Below are 23,613 nucleotides of genomic sequence, written 5' to 3'. Positions count from 1 at the left end.
ACTCACTTACTCCCATTGTGTCTACGGGTCCTGATGTGAACCAAACTTCAAAACAACACCTTTTTTTGTCTGATAGTAGTTAGGAATTACACAAAATATTTTATTGCCGCGTGTTACAATGCAGCAGAGTTAAAATTACTCATAGGGCATCCAACTTTGATGTTGATGTCGAAATGATGTAGTTGATGATGATGTAAACTTACACGTGATTGATGTGGTTTAGTGTTGTGATTTATGGACAGGTTTAGTTATTGTCTTTGAAGCCATACCACTAGCTACATACTTTAACAAGAATTTAATTTACTACAGCATGCGGGTTCTTTAATTTATGGTGGCTGGCAGTTTGAAATTTATTGATCGTGACAGAATGAGTAAGATCATGCTTGACGAATTGTGCATAAAAAGTATAGTCACAGAGGGTCAGGGTATGAAATTTGGGGAAAAATTGTGGGGGTTGCAATAACAATACAATTACTAAAGTCTGACAATGATTAAAGTTATTGCTTATCATTTATGGGTTAAGGGAATCAACCTCAACCCCATCCTCACACCAGGATCTGGATCCCAATAATATAACACATTAAAAAGACCATGAATCTTACCTTGTACTGTTATGTTAACCAACGCATTTGTCAATCCACCAGAAGATGTAGCCATGCACATATAGAAAGCAGAATCTGAAAGCTTCATTTTGGAGATGTGAAGTGTGCCGTTTGCAAACACAGTTACTCTGTCACTTTTATCCGTCTAAATAAGAGTAAAAATAAGTTTGTGCGTTCATAATAATTATGCAAAAGCCTCAATGCACTTAAAATTTAATTAAAACGCCAGGAAACTAAGAAAAATATGAGTTAAAAAGGTGAGTTTTTAAAGGAGTTTTGAATACCACTGCTTGACAGATAGATAGGTAAATAATTACGACAGAGGTCGACTAAGAAAAAGAACGAAAATGCTCATGATCATATTAGAGGACTAAAAGCATTTAAACAAACCAACAGTGGTGATGGTAGTCTATCAAGATATATAACGTAACAGTAAGAACCAAAGCTTTAGTACGGTAACTAATACGGTAAATAATGATGAGATGATTTACCTCCATAACATCAACATTGCTTGTCATCCATGTGATTGTAGGAGTTGGCATCCCCTCAGCTTCACAGTGAGCGTACAGATCACTGTCTTCTTTCACCACCTGGGCTCTTGGTTTACGTATTATTTTTGGTTTGGCTGGAAAAAAAAAAAAACCCAAATATATAATTTCTTTTAAAATGGCTACAACCATTCAATGGTTTTCAAGTAGTTTTATTCATTTAAAAAAATTAACTTTTACAATTCTAGTACACAAAAAACCCTGAAACAATGATATTCACAATTGTCACCAATATTTATGGTTATGCCCCGTGGGATTATATTAGACCAAATAGGGTAAAGAAAATGCAATGCATACACTGTTTACTAAAACCACTAAAACAACAGAACAGTCATATAAATACCACATCAGTAACTTACAGCTGTGATAATGTAATCATTTGGTTTACATATCTTTTATGTATCCTTCTGATTACATTAAACGTGGTCACTACTTTACATATGTAATAAACTTGACTCAGTCAAATGTAGAAACAGTAGATGCAATAATATAATATAACAAAAATACAGTAGAACCCCTTCTTTGGGACTCATATTAGGTGAGTCCAGTGTTCATTCTGAACGTAGGGGAATGAGCTGTTAGGAGCTCATTGTACTAAGCCTCGGCATTATGTGGTAGGGTGGCCAGTTCGTTTCCACGCCGCCTTTTTTCTTCCTAGTACTTTCAACTACCGGTAGGTACTCATTTACAGCTGAGTGGACTGGGAGTTGTCGGGAATTGAACCCGGGTCTATCTGTATGACAGTCAAGTGTCCTAACCACTCCTATCCAACTCCTTGGGACACATATTAAGGACACTCTTTCCCGTGAAATATATATATATATATAAAGGTGCAATACATTTAACACTACGGACACCACCTACTATTAGGTACTGGCAGTCAATAGTTTTGATTTATTTTTAAGAACATTGTAAACATAATTATTTGTTGATATTATTATTATTTCCAAATTACAATGAGACAAAAAACATTTCTAATTTAATATCATATTCAGGGAACATTTTCGCCAGTGTAGCATAGCGAAAAGCTATACAAAACAACCTTATTGCTACACATTTTTAAAATTGTGTAGCAATAAATACAATACAAAACTATGTTTCTCGACTTAAAAATCAGTTTGATTAGCAGTAATTGCTAAACAAAATTTTTAAATGAAATTTTTCCCTGATATTAATTTATATCTATTATCCAAGTTAAGATCATGATTTTTGTTTATGTTGTAACATCTAAATAGTTTGCAGATATAAGGAGCGACAATATATCTTTAACCTCACAAGCTTTCTCCAGTCATTGCACCTGTCTCTGCCACATCATGTGGTTATTTCATGATGCGGCAGACATTTTAAGAAAGGCTCATAAAATTTCATTGTATATAAAAATATTTGGTAACACTCATGCAACAGAAGTACCGACATACCCAACGTTGGCAATGTCAAAATCAGGAGATTTTAGAATCAAATGGACATGATAAAACTTTAAAAATGTGCATAATAGTACCTGGAAAACACTATCTGTTATGTTAAACAACTGTATTTTATCAATAGTGCATTGGTAAAAAGATATATACAGTAGAACCTCTACTTTGAGGTAGCCCAATTCAGGGAACACCTCTATTATGGGGACATTTGAAACAAGGCAACCTCTACTTTGAGGTAGCCCAATTCAGGGAACACCTCTATTATGGGGACATTTGAAACAAGGCAACCTCTACTTTGAGGTAGCCCAATTCAGGGGACACCTCTATTATGGGGACATTTGAAACAAGGCAACCTCTACTTTGAGGTAGCCCAATTCAGGGGACACCTCTATTATGGGGACATTTGAAACAAGGCAACCTCTACTTTGAGGTAGCCCAATTCAGGGGACACCTCTATTATGGGGACATTTGAAACAAGGCAACCTCTACTTTGAGGTAGCCCAATTCAGGGAACACCTCTATTATGGGGACATTTGAAACAAGGCAACCTCTACTTTGAGGTAGCCCAATTCAGGGAACACCTCTATTATGGGGACATTTGAAACAAGGCAACCTCTACTTTGAGGTAGCCCAATTCAGGGAACACCTCTATTATGGGGACATTTGAAACAAGGCAACCTCTACTTTGAGGTAGCCCAATTCAGGGGACACCTCTATTATGGGGACATTTGAAACAAGGCAACCTCTACTTTGAGGTAGCCCAATTCAGGGAACACCTTTATTATGGGGACATTTGAATATTATGTCTGGCTGCAACAAACACCAACAGTAGTACTGTGCACATATTCTCCGTGGCGCAGTGTCTGTTAAGGGGCGTGGAACTGATCCTGTCGCAGCCACAGATAAACCTTTTGATCTCTAAAGCTCAGCATCCTGTTGTTAGATTGCCTTGCTTAAAATGACCAAAGAGTAATACATATTTAGATACTACAGCTATCTCCTAATCAATTTGGTGGGTCCCAAAGGTGTCCCCTTAAGGGTTCTACTGTTTTCTATTTAATTTACATTGAGATTTGAGATTTTTGTTTTTCATGTTTCGTATAAATTTAGTTTGAACTAACTACGAACTCTTTATTATATTAAATAATAATTGTTGTTGTTGCGCGCATTCTTTTAGAAATAAACCTCATTTGAAATTGAGATGGTTTAAAAAAACTCACATCATCAATAAAGACTTCACAATGTCTTAAAGTAAACAGTATATGAGCCAATAAATGCTGCCCAGACGTTTTCACCAACACAATAAAGAAAACGAAATTGGCATTTATGATTTGGCCAGCAGTTACTGAATTGAAATTGAATCTATATCGACAATAATGCCGCCAAAGAACATTGATAATTCAATTTGCGTGATTTTGAAGAGTAGCGGCAAATTACCGACTCGATTGTGAAACAATGCTAGTACGTCTGTTTATTTACAAACACTCTCGTTGATTTATTTGAATGTGGACGGTAAAACAGATTCATTTTACGAGCTTCTTCATTTGAAAATCCTTGCATTGTATTTCAACCATTTAAGTCTCTTTTCATTTATCATAATTCATCAAGAAACATTCAACTAATTTACTGTCTAAGTTTATTTTATTGTTCTTAAGCTCTATCTACAAACTAGTTTGACAAAAAAACTGTGATGTGCCCAAATATGGTAGTGATATACCCAAATATAGTAAAGATATGACATCGTCACGTCCATATATGAGTACATCACATTTTTTTCCCACAAAGTTTGATAGTTTAGACAGAGCTTTAACTTTTGAAGAAATCATGAATATTTTATTATTTTATTTTATCTTCATCTATATGATGAAGAATAAAATCATTTTCAACCTTTTTTATAAAATGAAATTATTGGCTTTATCAAAGAATCTAAATAGTTTCTTGTAACTATTATACTTAAAATGTCAAGTTTGTTGCAGGGCTACTATTAACTCTGGAAAATATGACACTCCTGGGGAGTAACATAAATACAATTACATAATAAATCTAACATTAAATCCTTTTATGATTACCTAGGCTCATGATAATATAAGCATGTGTAGTTTTAATGGGACATATTGAGTTTGTATGTATTATTAGGCAAAAATATAAGTTTTGACTGTAGACATATGTTATAAAGCTCTGTCTACACTATTAAACTTTATGGACATGATGATGTCATATCACTACCATATTTGGGTATATCACTACCATATTTGGACACATCAAACTAATTTGATAGTGTAGAAAGAGCTTTAGGAATAAACAATTTTATAAATCAACCTGTCTTTTCTTCCTTAGTCTTGTGTCATACCAAGTTGGTAGATAACCTCAACAGTTGATTCTGAAAAGTTCCCATGCCCTCTTCCCAACAGTGATGGAGTTTGGCAGAGCTTGGGTTTACTTACTTGGCATTTGGACGTCCACTGATGCTTGCTTCTGTCCGGCAATATTCGACATCGTACACTCGTACATTCCGTAATCTGAATCAGTTATACGATCAATAATGAGAAAACTATCCATTTGCTTCACGTTACCGACTGTTGGCAATGGGGAACCATCGCTGCCAGCCCACACTGGTTCTGGTATTGGTACACCACCGGCTTGGTTGTCAGGGAAGGTACAGTTAACAGATATGGCAGAACCGGTTTTAACAAACACATCGTCAAAGTTCTGCATATTGTCAATATCTGAAAGCAGTAAAATATGTATAAATGCAATGTCTATTTTACTTATATAGTTTGGTTCTACGACAGAACACTTTGTCAGTGGCATACGAGTTGCCCAATTATAACGGCAGTCCGGCTTTAAGGGAAACAGATTGTTTATTATTAAAACCGTGTTCACATTACAGATGGTGTGCCGTGGTTGTTTTCAACAATAACAGATACAATAGTAATATAACACTAAAGTACTAAATTTCAAACGAAAATATAATATCAAATTATTTAAATGCCAGCAAGTTGTGATTAAATTTCAAAGATAATACATCTATGCAGTGTGAGTCAGACAGAATCAAAATTACACTGTCAAATTTACTGATGTGAACTACTAAAGATTGCATAGTAAAATCACAAATGGCAAAGTAAGATCGTTAAGTAAATATATACTAGTTTACATAATGATGTTTGTAAATCGACTGATATTTCTTTCCGAGCCATATTCTAAGTCTGCATAAATAACATCTATTTCAGGATTGAACAAATGAAAATATTTACAAAAGATTGATGAATTGTTCATCTCAATAAATCATATTCAAACAATCAAACTAAATGATAAATTAAAGATATTGTTTCTGTGAACAAATAATTTTCTTTTTTTTAAAAATCAATCTTTTGTTGAATATGTCAATTTATGTCACATAATAGTTATTCACTTTGACAAAAATTGGATTGAAAACAAAAGGTTTTACTGGAAAAAGCGTAATTTAATGACAAAAATAGTCAAACGCCATTGTCTGCCAGATATTGGGCCTCTGGTTAAATTCAATTTAACTGTTTATTTTGTCTTTATTGGGTTTTTCTTTTGGAAAATGAATTGTAGAAGTGAATAACTTTATTAAAACTAAACTATTCATCATTTTGTTTTATCTGCATTTTCCACATTTTGAGGAACAATATATCTTTAATATTTTAAACAAATGCACTGTCAATTCGTTGACCTGGAATATATACATTCTCATTTTTTGTTCAGAACACATTTTCATTTTGTATTATGTAGTATTGTATTTTTGTTGGATAGTTCTATGGTTGAGTTATTAAGCATTGAACTAGGCCTACATATCTGATAGACACACTAATGGCATCAACTAAAACGAGTACTTATCCTAGGCTTATCACAGACTTTTACAATCAGATTCTAAACATAGCCAGAATGCAGGAATCTTGTACAAACAAAATACGGCAAGCAATCAGAAACAAAAACAACATTGGAGCAAAGAAATCACCTAATGTTAGCCGATAAAAGGGTTTTTATGGAAGGCAGTAAGTGCACACAAATAAACTAGCTACTATAATATTGGCCCGGAACAAAGGTCATTTCAAACCTTCAACTTTAAATTGTATATAATTGTAACATTTAAAAGCTGTGAGATATATCCACTTGATGTGGTGGTTATTAACTACTACAGAGGTCACTTCCAAATAAAGGCCTTTAACTAAAGACTTCCTCTAAACAAAGATCACATTTCAGTGACCTTTAGACTAATGTTTTATGAATGAATGTTAGGATCTCTGTGGCCTGTTTCTGCTGCATATCTTCAAAATATGATGTATATAATATGGTACAGGATCCAGGATTTGAAAAAAAAAAAAAAAAAAAAGAGCTTAATTCAATACCTTATCTTTTGCATTACAATTTGCGAAATGTAGGGGGTTGGATCCGCCCCTGTGGTACTGTATATCTTATCATCTTATTTTCACTACCTCGTTTCTGGTACTTCTTGGGTAGTCCTATTAAAATTCCTCTTGCAGTGCATTTTATATGGTAAATATTTTATTAGCACCATTTCTCCTCACAAAAATATACAGTAATGTATTAAAAAAAACACTGTATATATTATGGTATTTATCTGACAGAAAAACAGGCCTTATGTTCAACCATGGAGAAATTAATGTACAGTAACCCCTCCATGGTTTAAGACAGACATCTGAAATCAAGTTTAACTTTCCAAACATGAAAATAACCTATTGACAACTACAACAACACAGGTAAACAGAAATCATTTGAATTTTAAAATTACATCCTATTCCTAGCCATAAATTGTTAGTTTGTTCCATTCCTAGCAATGTTTACCAGAATGTTATTCATTCTATATCTTTTTTTATGGAAATCTAATCCACTTTCTTCATAACATAAAATGTAAAAAACAAATTCAACATAACACATTATAATTTACTATCAAAATGGCTTCTATGAAATTCTTGTCATATTTGCTGTTGACACCGTATGATTGATGTGTAGACACAGTAGGATGGCTGGCACTCTGACAGGAAAGCTGACCCAACATAAATGAAACATGATGGCAGATATGACTGGTACTGTATGAAGCAAATGCTGACAACGGTATTGCAATATTCAATGAAACAGTGAAGTACCATGGGCTGCTAATGTCGGAGCTAAGTTCTATACTATTAAGTAAAAAACCTAGGCCTACGTTTATTTAATAAACATTTTTTTAAAAACTTTTGTTGAATTTATAGCTAGCGTGAGCCTAGAGTGCTATGAAAAGTGTTTTTAAATATGGTCTTTTTGTATCATTTGTGCAAATTGTTTACTTTTTTGCCGGCAACACATTTTTGGTCTGGAAAAAAAAAAAAAAAAAAAACTTTTCCTACCGACCTACCCATTTTTGGGATTTATTCAAAACGTGACCAACACAATACATTTTTTTTTTGCCCTTATATTTAATTCTCCCAATACCAGACATCTAATATGTCTGGTTTTCTGTAAAGTTGCATGTATTTCACGTAGGCCTATACTATACTTGTGTACAACTTATTTTAATTTAAGTTCATTATATTTTATATGTGGAAATTTAGGGAAAAAGCAGTTAGGAGTCGTAAAAAATGTACATACAGTAGTTTGAGCAGCGAGATGTCACATCTCCTTGGTTTAAGCACATATAATGATGTATTACAGGATAATTGATGGGGAGTGAGAGGTATGGTTCAATTATGTGTATTTACATAGAGAATTGAACAGGGCTGATGGGGTCAATTTAAATGACCTATTGTGACACGCTTACAGTTAAATTTATAACAGACATGTATATTTATACTATAATGCACCTCAGTATGTCTGGCTTTACTTGTCTTCAAAACATAGGTTCCTAAATAAAGTTATGGCTTCTATTATTGATAGATTATCGAGTCTGGATGTTGTCTGCTTAAATTGTATAGAATTATTTTTAAAATTTTTGTGACATTTGTTTACAAAAGACTTACTTGCGACAGTGAGTAGAGCTTCGTGCGACTCTGATGACCGTTCGTTTGAGCATGTGCAGATGTACATGCCTCCTTGTGTACGCTTCACTTGGTCAATGTGTAAAGAACCATTCTGTAATATAGTTTGCCTTATAGAATATGAAAAAAAGAAATATTTTTAAATGCAAATGTTATTCTTTATCTTGTTTTTCGTGTTTGATTGTTACCGTTGAGGGCCTCATACATGTCAGCCTCGGCTTTTATGAGTCACCGTCATTAAACAAAGTTTAATAAAATATCAGAACTTAACGAATCCAACAGCGAGAAAAAGGTTGTCGAGCAATACTCACCTTGAATTAGATGATAGTGGGTCTGATTTTGGCATATCATCACCAAATTCCTGAAAGTACCAAGCTATTGTAGGCTCTGGGTCTCCACTACAGCTGCAGTCAAACTCAGCATTTTCTCCTCTTACCACAGTAACATCCATGGGGCCTACGTCCACTCTTGCCTTCCTTGTATCTTAAGAAAAAAATGAAATTAAATTTAGTCTATTTTTAGCCAATATTTAGTAATATATATACTTTTTTTCCTTTCCATCACAAAAAACAAGACACCTCACACAAAACATCAGATATAACATACCAGAATGTAGCAAATTTAATATGTTAATTTATGGCAATTTAATTCGTGGCAAATTATCACAAAATAATGCATATAAATTGGTAGATTTTCTAAGTACCTTCAATATTTAAAGTAATATTTTCCAAAACGCTCCAGACATCACCGATTCTATTCGTTCCACGGCACGAATACTCTCCATTATCATCCGGAGACATATTCTTTATTTTCAAACGCGACCCGTTAATCTCATAGTTAGTACCGAGTACTAGCGGTTGTCCGTCACGGTGCCAGGAAAGTGACGGAATAGGATTACCATCTATTTTACACAAGAGAGTAACTTTTACGCCTTCTGCTACCTCTGATATATCTGCAGGGCCTTTCAGCAGCACTTTACCACTCTCTGATATCCCTGAGAATTAAAATTAGAAAAATATTAATGATAAAATAATTAATCTTAAATTATTCATCATTTTAAGTGCTGCATAATAATGGAATTAATACACATTGCTGAGAATGTTTAGCAATTGCAATGCATATCGACACTTAATATATTCAGCTCTTTTGTGTTTGCACCACAGATCCAGATCGCCCCAACTTTTCGTAGGCACTGTAAAAAACATTGTCTTACAGTTTGTGGGTTTTTTTGCTTTCTCATATCCCACAACATTCAAACGGATCAGAGCCCTTGTTTAAAAGTTATTGAATGTACTGTAAAACCAGAGACTTTCGCGAATTTTGAGTGATTGAATTTCGCGAAAGTTTAATGCCGCAAATAATTTTTAGAACGTACTGTAGGCCTACTACTGTACACAATAGCTTATGTATTAGTGTCTTTATAACACAAAGGTCGCGCATACACAATATTGTTACAGTATTTACTTGTACTTTATTTTTCAAATTAGCGAAAGTTTTATGTTGCGAAAATGGCCGGTGTAACTAATTCGCGAAGTTTCATGTTGTGAAAATTTCTGGTTTTACAGTATTGTTCAAATATATTCCTTTCTCATTTTGTTGTAGCCACATACATTACATTATACAAACAATGGACCCAACTCGGATATATTCAAATAAGATCCAAATGATAACTGTTTTCAATGAAATGCCTAAATGATATCCATAAAGATAGTAGAGATAGTAACGCAGCTCCTTTAATTTACTGAACTTAATAACCTTTGACCTTTACGATAACCATAATGAATCATCAATACTTATCAGCATGTCTTGTTATAAGTACATTGTAATATAAACAAACAGGGTTATTATCAGACTTGTAAACTAGTACAAACAAATAACTAAAGAAAGCTGGGTCTTTTGTGTGTTACAAAACAAGAATATTAAAGTATCATGATGTTACAGTAATTTAAAATTATTCAACAGTTGAAACATTCTGCTATTTTATAAAGAAATGAGAATTTAATTGTGGTATGGTTTGGGTGAATTTTTTAATCTTGTAGATTTTCACATTTCAACATGATGGAATAAAAGAATGCCACAAAATGCTATGTATATTGTTCTTTGTTCTTTTCCCCTTCCCCTTTCCAAAAGTTAATCATAATGATAAAAAGTACAATATGTACATTAATTATTATCTAATGAATAAAACATATTCTAAAAGTCTTTCATCTTTCCAGGATGTTTATCTTTAATTAACATCTAAATATTTCATCCCCAAACATATATAAAAACAATTTATTTAGATAATACTTTTATATAATGATAATAATATTTTTATTCCATATTATACATTTTTTATTTTAAATTTACTGAATATAGTAATTGTTATTAATGATCAGTTTCTACTCTCAATAAATATGATAAAATATAGAAACAAATATTCTTGGTATATTATATAGTGTATGCTTTTTTACAATTTTGTAAAAGCTTTTTAGGAGATTCATACATTTGACCTTTACTGAACATAAATGACATCATGAATGTGCGTTCATTTACAAATGAAAAAAACAAAAATAAAATCTTACACTAAATGCTAGAAATCATGGTCAGGAAATCATTGATTATGGTCAATTGGACAATCAGTGACCGTACAGGACGTAATTGAATTTAATGTATTAAGTTGTGTTCTAATAGCTATGGTCAAACTTGCATTTTTACATATTCATTCATTTTAATCATTTAAAAAAATAAGTTCATATTCTTCCCCAATATGAAACAATTTCTAAAGTAATCATTTATTTAAAAAGTTTTTTTATTTCTGAGAAATCATTGGATGTCTCGTGTTTCCACAGTTTTTCTTTTGTTGCATCCTCACTTTGGAATGATCCTATTTATAACAATAATGATTGTAAATTGCTTCAAAAGGATTTAGATTTAATTGCTAAATGGGCAAATGTAAACAAACTTCCCTTAAATCCTGTCAAATGCGCCGTAATGCATGTTACAAGATGTAAAGAGATAGTTAACTGGGATTATACCATAGAATCAGACAATATTCCTAAAGTTACAGAATTTAAATTTCTAGGTGTTTATGTAAATAGTTCGTTGTCTTGTCATACACAAGTTAATTATATATGTTGTAAAGCAAGTAGATTGCTTGGTTTCATTTCAAAATGTAGTAAAAATATGTCCTGGTTAGCTATGTTGAACTTATACAAAGCTCTATTACTTCCAGTGGTTACCTACTGTTGTTCAATGTGGGCACCATTTGAGAAATCATATATTAATAGAATAGAAAGTATACAAAGGAAAGCAACAAGGATAATAATGTTTAGAAAGGAAGGTTCCTGGGACACATCTTATTTTCATAGGTTGAAAGTGCTTGAATTATTATCTATTGATGACTTGTTTAAATTACATAGACTTTCATTAGGATTTAAGGTGTTGAAAGGTTACTGTCCCCATTCTTTCAATGAGTATATTAAAACTAGTGAAAGATGTCCGGGTAGGCTTTTACGTTGGAATTCGAAAGGCAATACTTTTCATAATTCTGTTTTTGTTTCCTTTCCTAGACTATGGGAGCAAATACCAAATGACATAAAAGATTCACTAACAATTTCAATATTTAAGGCTGCTCTAACAAAACACTATATTTCATGTTATGTATAATTTATTTGTATTTTTCTTGTATATGGTTTTATCTTTAACTGATTGTATTGTATGGAGTGAGTGCAGAATCTGTTTGGGCTTTAGCCTATTCTCATTCCTGGTTATTTTTACATTGATGACCGAATAAATATTATTATTATTATTATCTCCCATTTTGTGTTAAAGATTCACGATTCTCAATGCTTTTAATCAAACGATTTGTTCAGAAAAATCCATGCTATTGCTAATACAAATGTTTTAAACCTTCTGTATTATATTAATAATCAAAGTTTGATTATTAATATAATACAGAAGGTTTAAACTTAAGGTTCAAGTTAACAGTCACAACAAAAAACCAATCTTTTATCTGGCATGCAGTGATCTTTAAACAAAAAGTGTATGCTAGATTTGTACTCAATCAATCACTGCAAAATGAATCAGGAATAATACTTTGCACAAAAGTAATACAAATCAACAAGACTATTAGCGACACATATCATTTCTCTCATATTTGTGTAACACCAATTAGTTGAGCTACTATTAGCATTTTAATAATGTGATAACCATTCCATAGCCACTCATTACAACTAAATATTATAATACGAATTATGGATATTAAGTTTTTTTTTTGCATAAAAACCAGGTCAGATTTTAATGTTAATGAACAAAGTATAATTGGAAGTTTCTTTCCACTTATTGTAGACAGATCGACATAAAGAAACTTGAAAGATTAATAAATTGTAAATGACAGAGAGCATGTGATTGAAGTATTGAATGTTTCAGATGTGAAATAAAAGATTCATGTATTGTTACTGCGTAATTGTTTTATTAATCTTTGTGATTGACATTTGAGTCGTTGTTAAAAACATTTGTCACACAGATACAAGAACATGACAATGCCATCGATATTTGTCATTACATTTTACTACAAAGATTTTGTGTCTAATTGAAAATAAGTTTGATTGTGAGCCCTCTATACTTACATTGTGAGCAAATAAATGTCTATGTTGTGTGTGCATACTTATCAAAATAAATGATGATGTCATACCACTACCATATTTGGGCACATCACACTTTTTGTCAAACTAGTTTAAACTTAAAAGTGTCTTCCACCAACCCTAAAATGTTTGTTTAAATTCAATTTAGAACTTCAAAATACCATAAAGCTCAGTCAGTGATAAAAACAAAATGTGTAATGCCTTAATTTTATTTTTTTCCCAAAATCACAAAAGCCATTTACTTACAGTATTGTTAATAACAAACTAAAGTAAATCTTTTTTTTTTGCTGTTCATGTTTTGCTTTATAAGATTGTGTTTTATCTGTTTTATGACCGTACTACATTGAAGTTCTAAAGGTATAACGTCATTTAAAAAATAAATCAAAATAAGTAGCAATATTAGAACATAAAATGATGGTTGTTTTATCTCTAGAATGTTCATATAACAAACATTAAGAACATATACATTTACATTAATGTTTTTTAAAAAACAGTAAATGAATCTAACCCAGATCATAATATCGTCGCTTAAGCTAATGCCCTACATGATAGCGAATTGCGTAGAACATTGCTAGCATATGGCAGCCGTAGGAGCATGACGCTAACACTGAACCCTGAAGCTCAGTCCTAAATTAACGATGTATTGACATCCCTGTGAGGCAGAAAAAAAAACTAGACAAATCAATTTTGAAACCGACATAAATGATGCATGGAATGAAGAAGCCTACTTTCTTCTTCTTCATGCATTAAGCAATAATTTTGTAATGATAATGTCTGAAGTGATACAAACTTTGTAAAAACTCAAAGATTTTGAGCGTTAATAGGCTAATATTAATTTCAGAGATATGGTTGGTGAGATATGTATGGCACACATGATGTATCATATTCCATTATCTTGGAGGGGTGTTCAGTTTTTGTTACTCTCCGAGTTATGTTTTCCTCTCGAAGAGGAAATGGCCTGTGTCAGTTTATCCAAGTAAGCTAGGCACATAATAGACTCTAGACTTCTCATGCTAAAATAATTTACTAATACTAACTACTAAAGGTAATAAAATGTGAGAGGCTATTTGCACGACAAACCCACACAAACTTATGAACAAAGAGACAATTAAATATAAATGTTTATTATGAATATATCACACTAGATAGCAAGATCATTAAATTTACTAAGGAGTTATTCTACAATAATATAACATTTATAACTCTTTGAAGAGAAGCTATTCAAAGAACTGTACATGTGGACAAGGTTTAATTAGGTGATCATTTAGAATAAAATGATCACCTATTGTTATTGTATAAAATCTTTATTATTATTTTTTTTCTTTTTTTTTTTCTTTTTATTGTTTCTGTACACTATTTTGTGTAACAATTATCTCAAAAAGTTTAATGTCAATGATTACAAAAATTTCAGAATATCTTTCAAATAATATAACTTAATCCTAATAAGCTTTCCAGCGTGATCACTTATCCGTGACGACATTTATACGCCATTTTGCGAAATCACATTATCAATCATTACTCCATAATTCATTATCACATATTAATGAAATTCACTACACGTAAACTTCAGATCAAGGGTAAAAATATTAGCAAATAAAAACGCACGCGCACGTAGGTTCATGCGCGTGATATCGCGCGTTAAATATTTAAAACGCTCAAAATTGAGTTTTGATCAATTTAGAGCATGAATTAGGCCATTTGCGTGTTTCAAAAAATTACTGCGCAAAAATGCGTTTTTGCGCGCGCGATACTTAAAAAGCGTAAAAAATATGACTTTTTTTTACAAATCTCATTCTACTCACCATCCTTAGTACATTCACCAAATTTGAGTCAGTTCTGACTTAAAATAACGCTATACGAGCACGTTAAAAATGACAAAATGCGCACATTAATTTTACAAAAGTTCTGAAAATGGTGAAAAATAGGTCTTTTTTAAAATGAAAATAATTCTTCAGAATGCAAGATGACCCCCGATTTTTTTAACTTATTCTGGAAGCCATTGAGTTGTAGATATGAATTCATGTACACATTTTACGTACAAAATGTTTTGACGTCATCAAATGGCCACTTGAATTTAAAAATTAGGATTTGTTATCTTTTTGTGTAGATTATCACATTCAACAGAGCGCATCTTGGTTATGTGTGCTCGAATTTCGCACAACTTTCAGTATGTGCTTGCTTAATTAATTAGCTTTATCATGAGTTGACACTCTCTTCATTTTAATGACGTCATCACGCGTAAAAACTTGAATAACGTAGGCCGTGTAATTTCACCTTCGCAGTAAATTTGAATATCTTACAGCTCTTCAGAATTGAAGGTTACCTTGATGATTATAATTTATTATGAAAGCTGATGAAATGTAGATATTAATTCATATAAAAATTAAGCCTATCGGATGTTGTGACGTTAACATATGGCCAGTTGAAGTGAAAAAGTAGTTTTTTCATATTTTTCGTCAAAGTTATACACAATTCAAAGAGCGCGCACAGCGCTTCTACGTGCCAAATTTTTTTCCAAATCTTATATTTTTTTGCTCAATTAATTATCTTTCGAAATTGTCATCTTAAAGTTTAGTTTGATAACGTCATCATGCCAAAAAATTAGAACATGTGTGTCCCGTAATTTCACCTATGCTACACTGTATATAGATATACAGTATATACTGTACATATGGCATATAGGCACAACTCAGCACTATAAGCGTATATAATAGGATGGCATACATCAACATTTTCCGATCGTATGTTAACGTACGTGCATGTTTAAAAAAAAATAATTTCAGTAAAATGATCACCTATAATTCGTCAAAGTGACGAATTAAATTCTAGTTTTATTAATTATTATTATTTGCTGATAATTTTGTATTCTATTAATAATGAAAATTATATACTAATCTATTAAGAATGACAATGAATTTGAATGACTCATAATCCTCTAGACAAAATATGTATTTTTAATTTTTAATAAATTATAATTTATTTACATATTTCCAAATATCATTGCGGTGGCAATATGTTGAATCAAACCATGGTAATACAGTAGCTCTATGATTAAACAGTTCCTTCTTCTTGTAAATTATTCATCTTAACTTAAGGCTATTGCAACATGCTTGTAACCTTTTATTAATGTATATCTATTTTTAAGTGGCTGTTCATATCAGAAATTCATGTTTTTACAAATTATGCAAATGTATTAAAATTATAATTAACACTTTGACTGCCAGAGGTTTTTCCAGTTAGAAACTGCCACCGCCAGCGTTTTTAGCCCAATTCGATGTTTTTATTAAAGCTGATTGAAACCATGTATGTGATCTGATTTATATGTAATTTAGACTAAAATAATCATAAAGATTTTAGCTTTACAATGGTACCAAGAACGATTTTTAAATCGCAATATGTAAATCGTAATATTAAAATGAAAGTAACCCACTTTTTGAGTTTTTCGTAGTTTCGCGGAAGAAAGTCGAGATATTCGCGATTTTGTGCAAGACATCACTATATGAAAATATCGCCCGGTGAGATCAACAAACAACAAAAAAGTTACTTACATGGCACCGATAGGCCTATAAAAACAAGTTATCACTATCGAAAAATGTATTACATTTTATAAATCATAAATCTTACATCAATGTTTCGCCAAAATCCACATAGTAAAGACACCAGGCCTAGTTAGCCAGGCCTAAAGTTGGTCCGGAACCGTTTTACGACTAGGCCTAGGCTAGCCTAGTAGCCTAGTACTAGTAGCCTAGATAGTAAACTGATGATAATAACCATACCATTTCAAAACAAGTTTGTTGCGTGAAACTCGGTCACTTTCAGTAAAACACCAAAACAATTAGGGTATACTGTACATACAACAATAAAATTAAAGACTTCATATTGAAAATGACTCCATTATTTTTTATTCAGATAACAAACAAACATGTCAATCCACAAAAACCTTTGTAATGCTTCGGCGGCATAGCTAGCGCGCGACCGATACACAATGCGCCAAGCCATCGCTCTACGCGCTACTGTGATGCGCGGTGTTTGTTATTTCGACAGGTACCATTTTGACAGTCGTTCGTAACCAGATTAGTTATTTTCAAATTGTAAAATATTCACGGTCCAGACCGAATATAGTGTTCATATTTATAGTATAGACCAATAATTAACCTATCTACCGGATTTCGTAAAAAAACTTGAAAAACGAAGATCTTCGTGTTTGGCAGTCAAGCGTTGTGTTTCCAAAAACGAAGATCTTCGTGTTTGGCAGTCAAAGTGTTAAATAGCATATAGCCTAGAGTAAAAAACCAATGATGAAAAAACTTATGGCTAAAGTAACATGATTTTACATTTTTAAATGTATAAATGTAGTATTAGTGGGTGCTTATCAGATATTCTTGTTTCTTCAGAATTAAAATCTACAAGATTCAAAATTCATTTGCATATAGACTAAATTAATTTTCATATAGACTAAATTACTTTGCATATAGTCTAGAGATCATTACAGCGATAACCAATTGTATTAAATGCACTAGCATGAGCCTAGCTTTCAACTGGCCTATAAAACCAATACTTTACAATATGTCTAGTGTCATAGCCTACAGTCATTCCTCCACTGAACGCCAATTAGACTAAGCCCAGGTATTTTGTGTTAATTGATTCCGATAAATATTCTGTACTATATGGATAGTTCAACCTGTGCTAGCTAAGTATCCCACAACCTCTCATGAGATGATGCCTAAACACTAAATTGCAACGTTGTACCACTAATGTCGTTAGGAGATAAAAACATAGGCTTTCAATTTAACAGATTTATAATCAGTTTTAAACAATACTTAAGTAATGCCACACAGGAGATTATTCGTCAAGAAGACAAGACTTAAGACGAGACTTAGGATACTTGAAATACTCAATGTTCCTGCAATCTGGATCATAGACTTACGATAATCTTTGATCTTAATATAAACCGACAAAGAATTTGTTTCTATTCCTCCTTGTAATTGTAATCATAGCCATAAATCAGAAAAACAAAAAAGTTAAAGAGAAAATGTTTACAAAAACAAGAATATTACAGATATTAAAAAGTACTACAGTATAATATCGAATTTACCTAAAAAAAACAATAAAATGGGCTTGTTTGAACAATCTAACATCCCTGGCTATATGGACTTGTCTGTGGGCTAAGAGAAAGGATGGGCTAAGAATTGGTTTATTAGATTAGACAAAACATAATAAATAAAAAATCCATTATCATCTCCCGACGTATTTATCTATGCAAATGTTTACATATGCAAATGGATGCAAATGTATGAAGAGCAATTAAAATAGGTCTAGGTACACAAATTATAGGGCAATTTAGTAAACAGATCCTTCCTATTGTAACAGAGATCTGTTTCTTTAGTAAATGAATCTTGACTATTGTAAACTGATCATGCTTAGTCTTTAATCTATTCCGTTTGTGTGTTAACTCTAATGAATTGTACATATTATTCTTTATCACTGTACATAATACACAGTAAAATCAGGAAGAGTAAAATGGTATTTTTATTACTAATTGTCGGTTTTTCCATATAAACTAGGCACGAAATAGACACCTATTTTCCAAAATTAACATATCTCATAAATTGAGAATTTAACTGAGTCCATTTATAAACAAAGTCAATCATAAACATTATTTATGGTCAATTTCTTTCTTCACATAACCTGAATAATGATAATGTTCTTTAATTAAATTACTTATACTTAATTGTATTAATTAATGAAATGAGAAAAGCAGACAGTTTAGCCTACTTTAACCATGAACTTCACAACAATGCTAATAAATTAATCAAATTAAAAACCATAGTAGAGTACCGGAAAGAAATTTTAAATTTTTTATGAACAAATTATAATTGCTTTCACACTGTATTAAAATTAAGAAATATTTCATTCATTTCTGGTCAAGGTACAGTAAGGTTTTGTAATAAATATATCACATGAAAAACATGTGATGTGATCTGACAAGAAATATACTGTAGACTGACTTGAAACAAGTACCGTATATAAATCAATCACAAAATGAGGGGCACATGCTACATTGGCACATTTAAAGAATGTATTGTCCCTCAAAATATGAAAAACAAAGATAAAGCAAAATTTTGTATACGCCATTTTGTCGTTTTCATAAAGTTAATCACTTCTGCAGACAGAATTGAACAAAACTGATTTCAGTTATTTATAAAAAGGCGGTTAAATACAACGAAAAAACATGTTGTCTGCAATGACATTGGTTTCTAGTTGACTATATTAATTAATAATAATATGGGTTATTTCAGAAATATCTTTTTTTTCTCGATCCAATTTTGGTCAAAGTGAATAACTATTATGTGAAATTAAAATGGCATGTATTCAACAAAAAAATATTGTTATTATTTTTCAAGGCAATATATCATTTAATGTTTTTAAAATGTGTCTCAGAAAAATGATGATATACAAGAAAGTTCATATCATAAAGTTTGATAAATAATACTGTAGGTTGATAAAATAAAGACAATGGATTATGACCGAGGCTAATATCAACCTTTCGGTGAAGCAAACACATTCCAATACAGAATTGAATTGTTTAATTTATATCATAACTTATTTTATACGAACTAAATTTTGACTGACCATGCTTAATGAAGCGTGAAATGACGAGGAATTTTAGCAACTGTATCCACTTCATTCTCACACGTATACGCTGTCATGAACGATAAAAAATGGTCATTCATATATGTAAAAGGTTGTGACCAAGCTTCAATGAACCTCATTATTACTGAACGTTGTCGTTCTACTAGTTTAAATTTAGCTTATAATGGAATCTATTGGCCACATAATAACAACATTGTCTAGAGCTTATCAGCTGTAAATATCCATGCTATACAGTAACTATTAAACTATTATAGTACATATTAAAAAAACATATTTCAAAAATAGGATGTTTTTATTGTAACCATTTATTTAGTACAAAATCTTCTTAATAACAAACATATTTTCAATTCTTTACAAGATTCTTATGGCCCGTCTCTGCTAAATAAAGCCAAATAGCCATATATATTTGAAAATAATATAACAAAATATAATGAAACTGCATTTCTGCTAAGTTTGTTCTTCCAAAATATTGCTTAAATTGCTATGTAGTTTATTACTATCGAAACTGGTGGTCAAATGTTTAAAATGATAGTACAGTAGTTGACTCAATCAAGCACTATGGGTTAACTGGTGTTCAGACACACAAGAATTGGGTGTTTTTAACCATCATATTTAAGATGCCATTTGAAATTTGTCTTGTTTCCGCTGCCAAGAAATTTAGTATTAATCAGTTAACTGTCTGCTTTCAATACTAAAGTATTCTTTCATATCACTCACAACAAAGTAAAATTAAGGCACTTTAATCATAATCTAAGAATGTGAACTGAATAATACCAGGACAATAAGATTAGTAGCAGGGTACAAAACAGCCTGTTTTGAATGAGAGAAAGATTGAATTAAAGATCCGATTAAACTTCAACTATTAAACAGCTGCTAATATTAGGAGTCCGTAATAAATACAATTCTTTATTCATAATAAGGTCGTTGTTAGATTAAGAACGAGCTTATGTACAGTAGTATGATTGTCAAAACTCTAAAGTTTTACCAAACTATTTTTCAATTTTAGATAGGTCATATCATATTCTAGAGATTTACTTTTAGAAACAATTTAAATGTTGTTTATAGTTTAGTGTTATTAAGAAACGAGCTAACGTACAGTAGCAGGATTGTCAAAGTTTTACTAAAAATGTTTCCAATTTTAGAAAGTCCATACAGTATATTCTAGAGATTTCAATTTAGAAACTTGTTTAATGTTGATTATTTTACTGTTATTATAGTGTAACTCGCGCTAAATATGAATTTAAAATTTCATTCATAACAAAGCAATCAGGGGGGAAAAATTGTTTAGAGGATAGATACAGAACTATGTGGGACAAACCACGCAGTTTTCTGATTACCGTTAACGCTCGTCTGTGTGAATAGTCTTAAGTCTACCATCATTTGTTCCATTACTGGATTATGTAATAGGTATAGCAAGGTTAATTGAATCACGGTTTATATTTGTAAGATTTAAATGTCTATGGCAATACTTTTAACACAATTTTACCAGACCATGAAATTTAAATGAATCACCCTAATTAAACATTATTCACACAACAAACATTTCTTTTATGTACCGATTCAATTGTTAAACTAAAGATAACAAAGAGATCAGAGGTAAGAGATTAGCGTCTAAAATACTAAATCCTTTTTAATCTAATCGGTCAATCTACTCACAAAAAGAAAACAAAAACATTCTTCTATTTGAGTGAGATTCGTGTTTGATAGACAAAAGAAGTAGCTGGTAGGTTTTCACAAATAGGTTTTGAATTACTAACTTTTATAAAGTGACCGGATTACAGAAGCATCAAAGCAACTTAGTAATACTTGCTAACATACATTAACTGCATTCTTTTTACAACATGTTAGAAAATTACATGAGTCTAAGCTAGAAAATGTAAACTGTAATGATTGGGAAGCTTGTGTATTTTTTTTTTGCAGGGTCGATATGTCCACAGAAACAATTTTAGACTTGGATTTCTTATAAAAAATGGATGGCTCAGTAATGTAGCCACAAGAAATAAAGTGGTGCAGTTTTTCGCAAGAAAAGGGAACAATCTCTGTTCAAGCCAGTGGGTTGTCAAAGGCCTCTCTGAAAAAGTGAAACCTTACCGACCTTACTTGTGGCTACGGCCATGCACCTAATGCCGGTTCAATGTGTTGTACGAAATATAATAGAATACAATACAACCTTCTTACCACAAAAACGATAATTAAAATTGGACAATACATGACTGGACAAAGTACCAATACTGGACAGAACAAACAATTTGAAGTATTAACAAACATAGAGCATACATTATTACGTCTTGCAAATAACAGGTCTTAGTGATCTAACACGAACAGCTGATAGTATTGAAAATAAGGCTAGGATTGTGTAGGCCTACAGTATGACATGTAGGAACTAATTAAGGTGGCTTGCTCACAATATTTATTACAAACAAGAAGATTCAAAGACTTTCAATTGATACTCTAAGGATTAGTCATCTATTGTTATTACATATTATCTTAGCCTACAGTATAATATTAATAATCAATTATTTATACTGTAATATTATAATAGTTATCTCTGGCTGTCATGACTGTCCTCTCCACTAAAAATGCATTATGGCATTCTTACAGTACCGGACAGAATTATTGCAGATTTTGAACGCATTCAACGCATTGTTAAAGTGTTGACAATGCGTTGAAACTGCGTTGTCCGTTGGCGTTGAAACTGTTTATTCAACCAACACAATGTGTTGCGTTAAGTTTGCGTTGAAATAACGAACAATCGGATTCGTCCTGTTTCTGCTGACAAGAAAATACCGTATATCATATTTTTTTGGCACCAGAAAAAGGCCCCTAGTTTTAAACAATTATATGTATATTTTAGGGTTGGGGTCATTTACCTGAAATACTTTAAAAATAGGATTCATATTGCAATTCAGTTTAGATTTGGTTGGCTTTGCAAAAAAAAAGGTTGTGTTAATGGTTAGAAGAAGAAATATAACATATGTACATATAGAATTAAGAGTAGTTTTCCGACTATTTTTAGTGCGTTCAACTGTACCATGTCAAAATCTTTACCACCAGTAGTAGTGAAAATAGATAGTGAGCTCAGTAAATGCCTTATGTTAAAATTTGTAAATTAGAACAATATTTGACATTCCTTGATAAAACTGGACACTCAGTCATTACTATATATCACATATACCATCTTATTTTAGTCACAATGAAAAACTATAAATCATATTTAAACAAAATACTATGCAGTATGTAAAATAATAGTAATATTATCAAATATTGAATATGAAATATTAATTGTTGAGAATGTAGTTGGCCGCTTGACTTACATTATGAGTCATCGGTTTTAAATTTGCATAATTGATGAAGTAAGATGGCAATTAAATAAGAATGTTTAGTGTTAACAAGGAGGATGAACATTCGCAAAAAGGTCAAGGGTTAATTTATCAGGTGATGTCCTCATTTTTTTAATTTATTCCGGAATTTCAGACAATTTCTTCTTATAAGATAAATACCTCCTTATAGTATACCATTAAATGTACCATATTAAATGAAATAATTTTGTATGAAGAAATATAATTTATCTAAGATCAAGAACTTAATTTTGTTTTGAAGTAAAAAAACAAGGCCGAGGCAGACATATCAATCACTGGGTATTACTGTTGCATTTCTCTTCTAGGTAGAATATGTTGAGGCATGTGAAAATGACATAAACGCCGTTGGGAATGTCTGAGTTGGTAGAGCATAGGTGTTAATTTCAACATCGAGTAGAACCATGTTTT

General features: G+C 31.7%; 1 protein-coding gene across 1 annotated transcript in view; it reads right to left on the bottom strand.

The window, feature by feature from the left end:
* Positions 1 to 23,613, bottom strand: part of LOC144851404 (inactive tyrosine-protein kinase 7-like) — a 46,395-nt gene that overhangs the window by 6,143 nt on the left and 16,639 nt on the right. Inside the window, exons 3-8 of the mRNA XM_078708835.1 lie at positions 9,271 to 9,561; positions 8,879 to 9,050; positions 8,550 to 8,677; positions 5,013 to 5,294; positions 1,094 to 1,227; positions 603 to 747 (exon numbers count right to left, since the gene is read on the bottom strand). Of these exons, the coding sequence (XP_078564961.1) occupies positions 603 to 747; positions 1,094 to 1,227; positions 5,013 to 5,294; positions 8,550 to 8,677; positions 8,879 to 9,050; positions 9,271 to 9,561 (1,152 nt within the window). The remainder of the gene's footprint in view (positions 1 to 602; positions 748 to 1,093; positions 1,228 to 5,012; positions 5,295 to 8,549; positions 8,678 to 8,878; positions 9,051 to 9,270; positions 9,562 to 23,613) is intronic.

The sequence above is a fragment of the Antedon bifida genome, chromosome 9 (assembly GCF_963402885.1).
Source record: "Antedon bifida chromosome 9, ecAntBifi1.1, whole genome shotgun sequence".
NCBI lineage: Eukaryota > Metazoa > Echinodermata > Crinoidea > Comatulida > Antedonidae > Antedon > Antedon bifida.
Note: the sequence above shows the minus strand (reverse complement) of the source record. Positions and strands in the feature narration are given on the sequence as shown.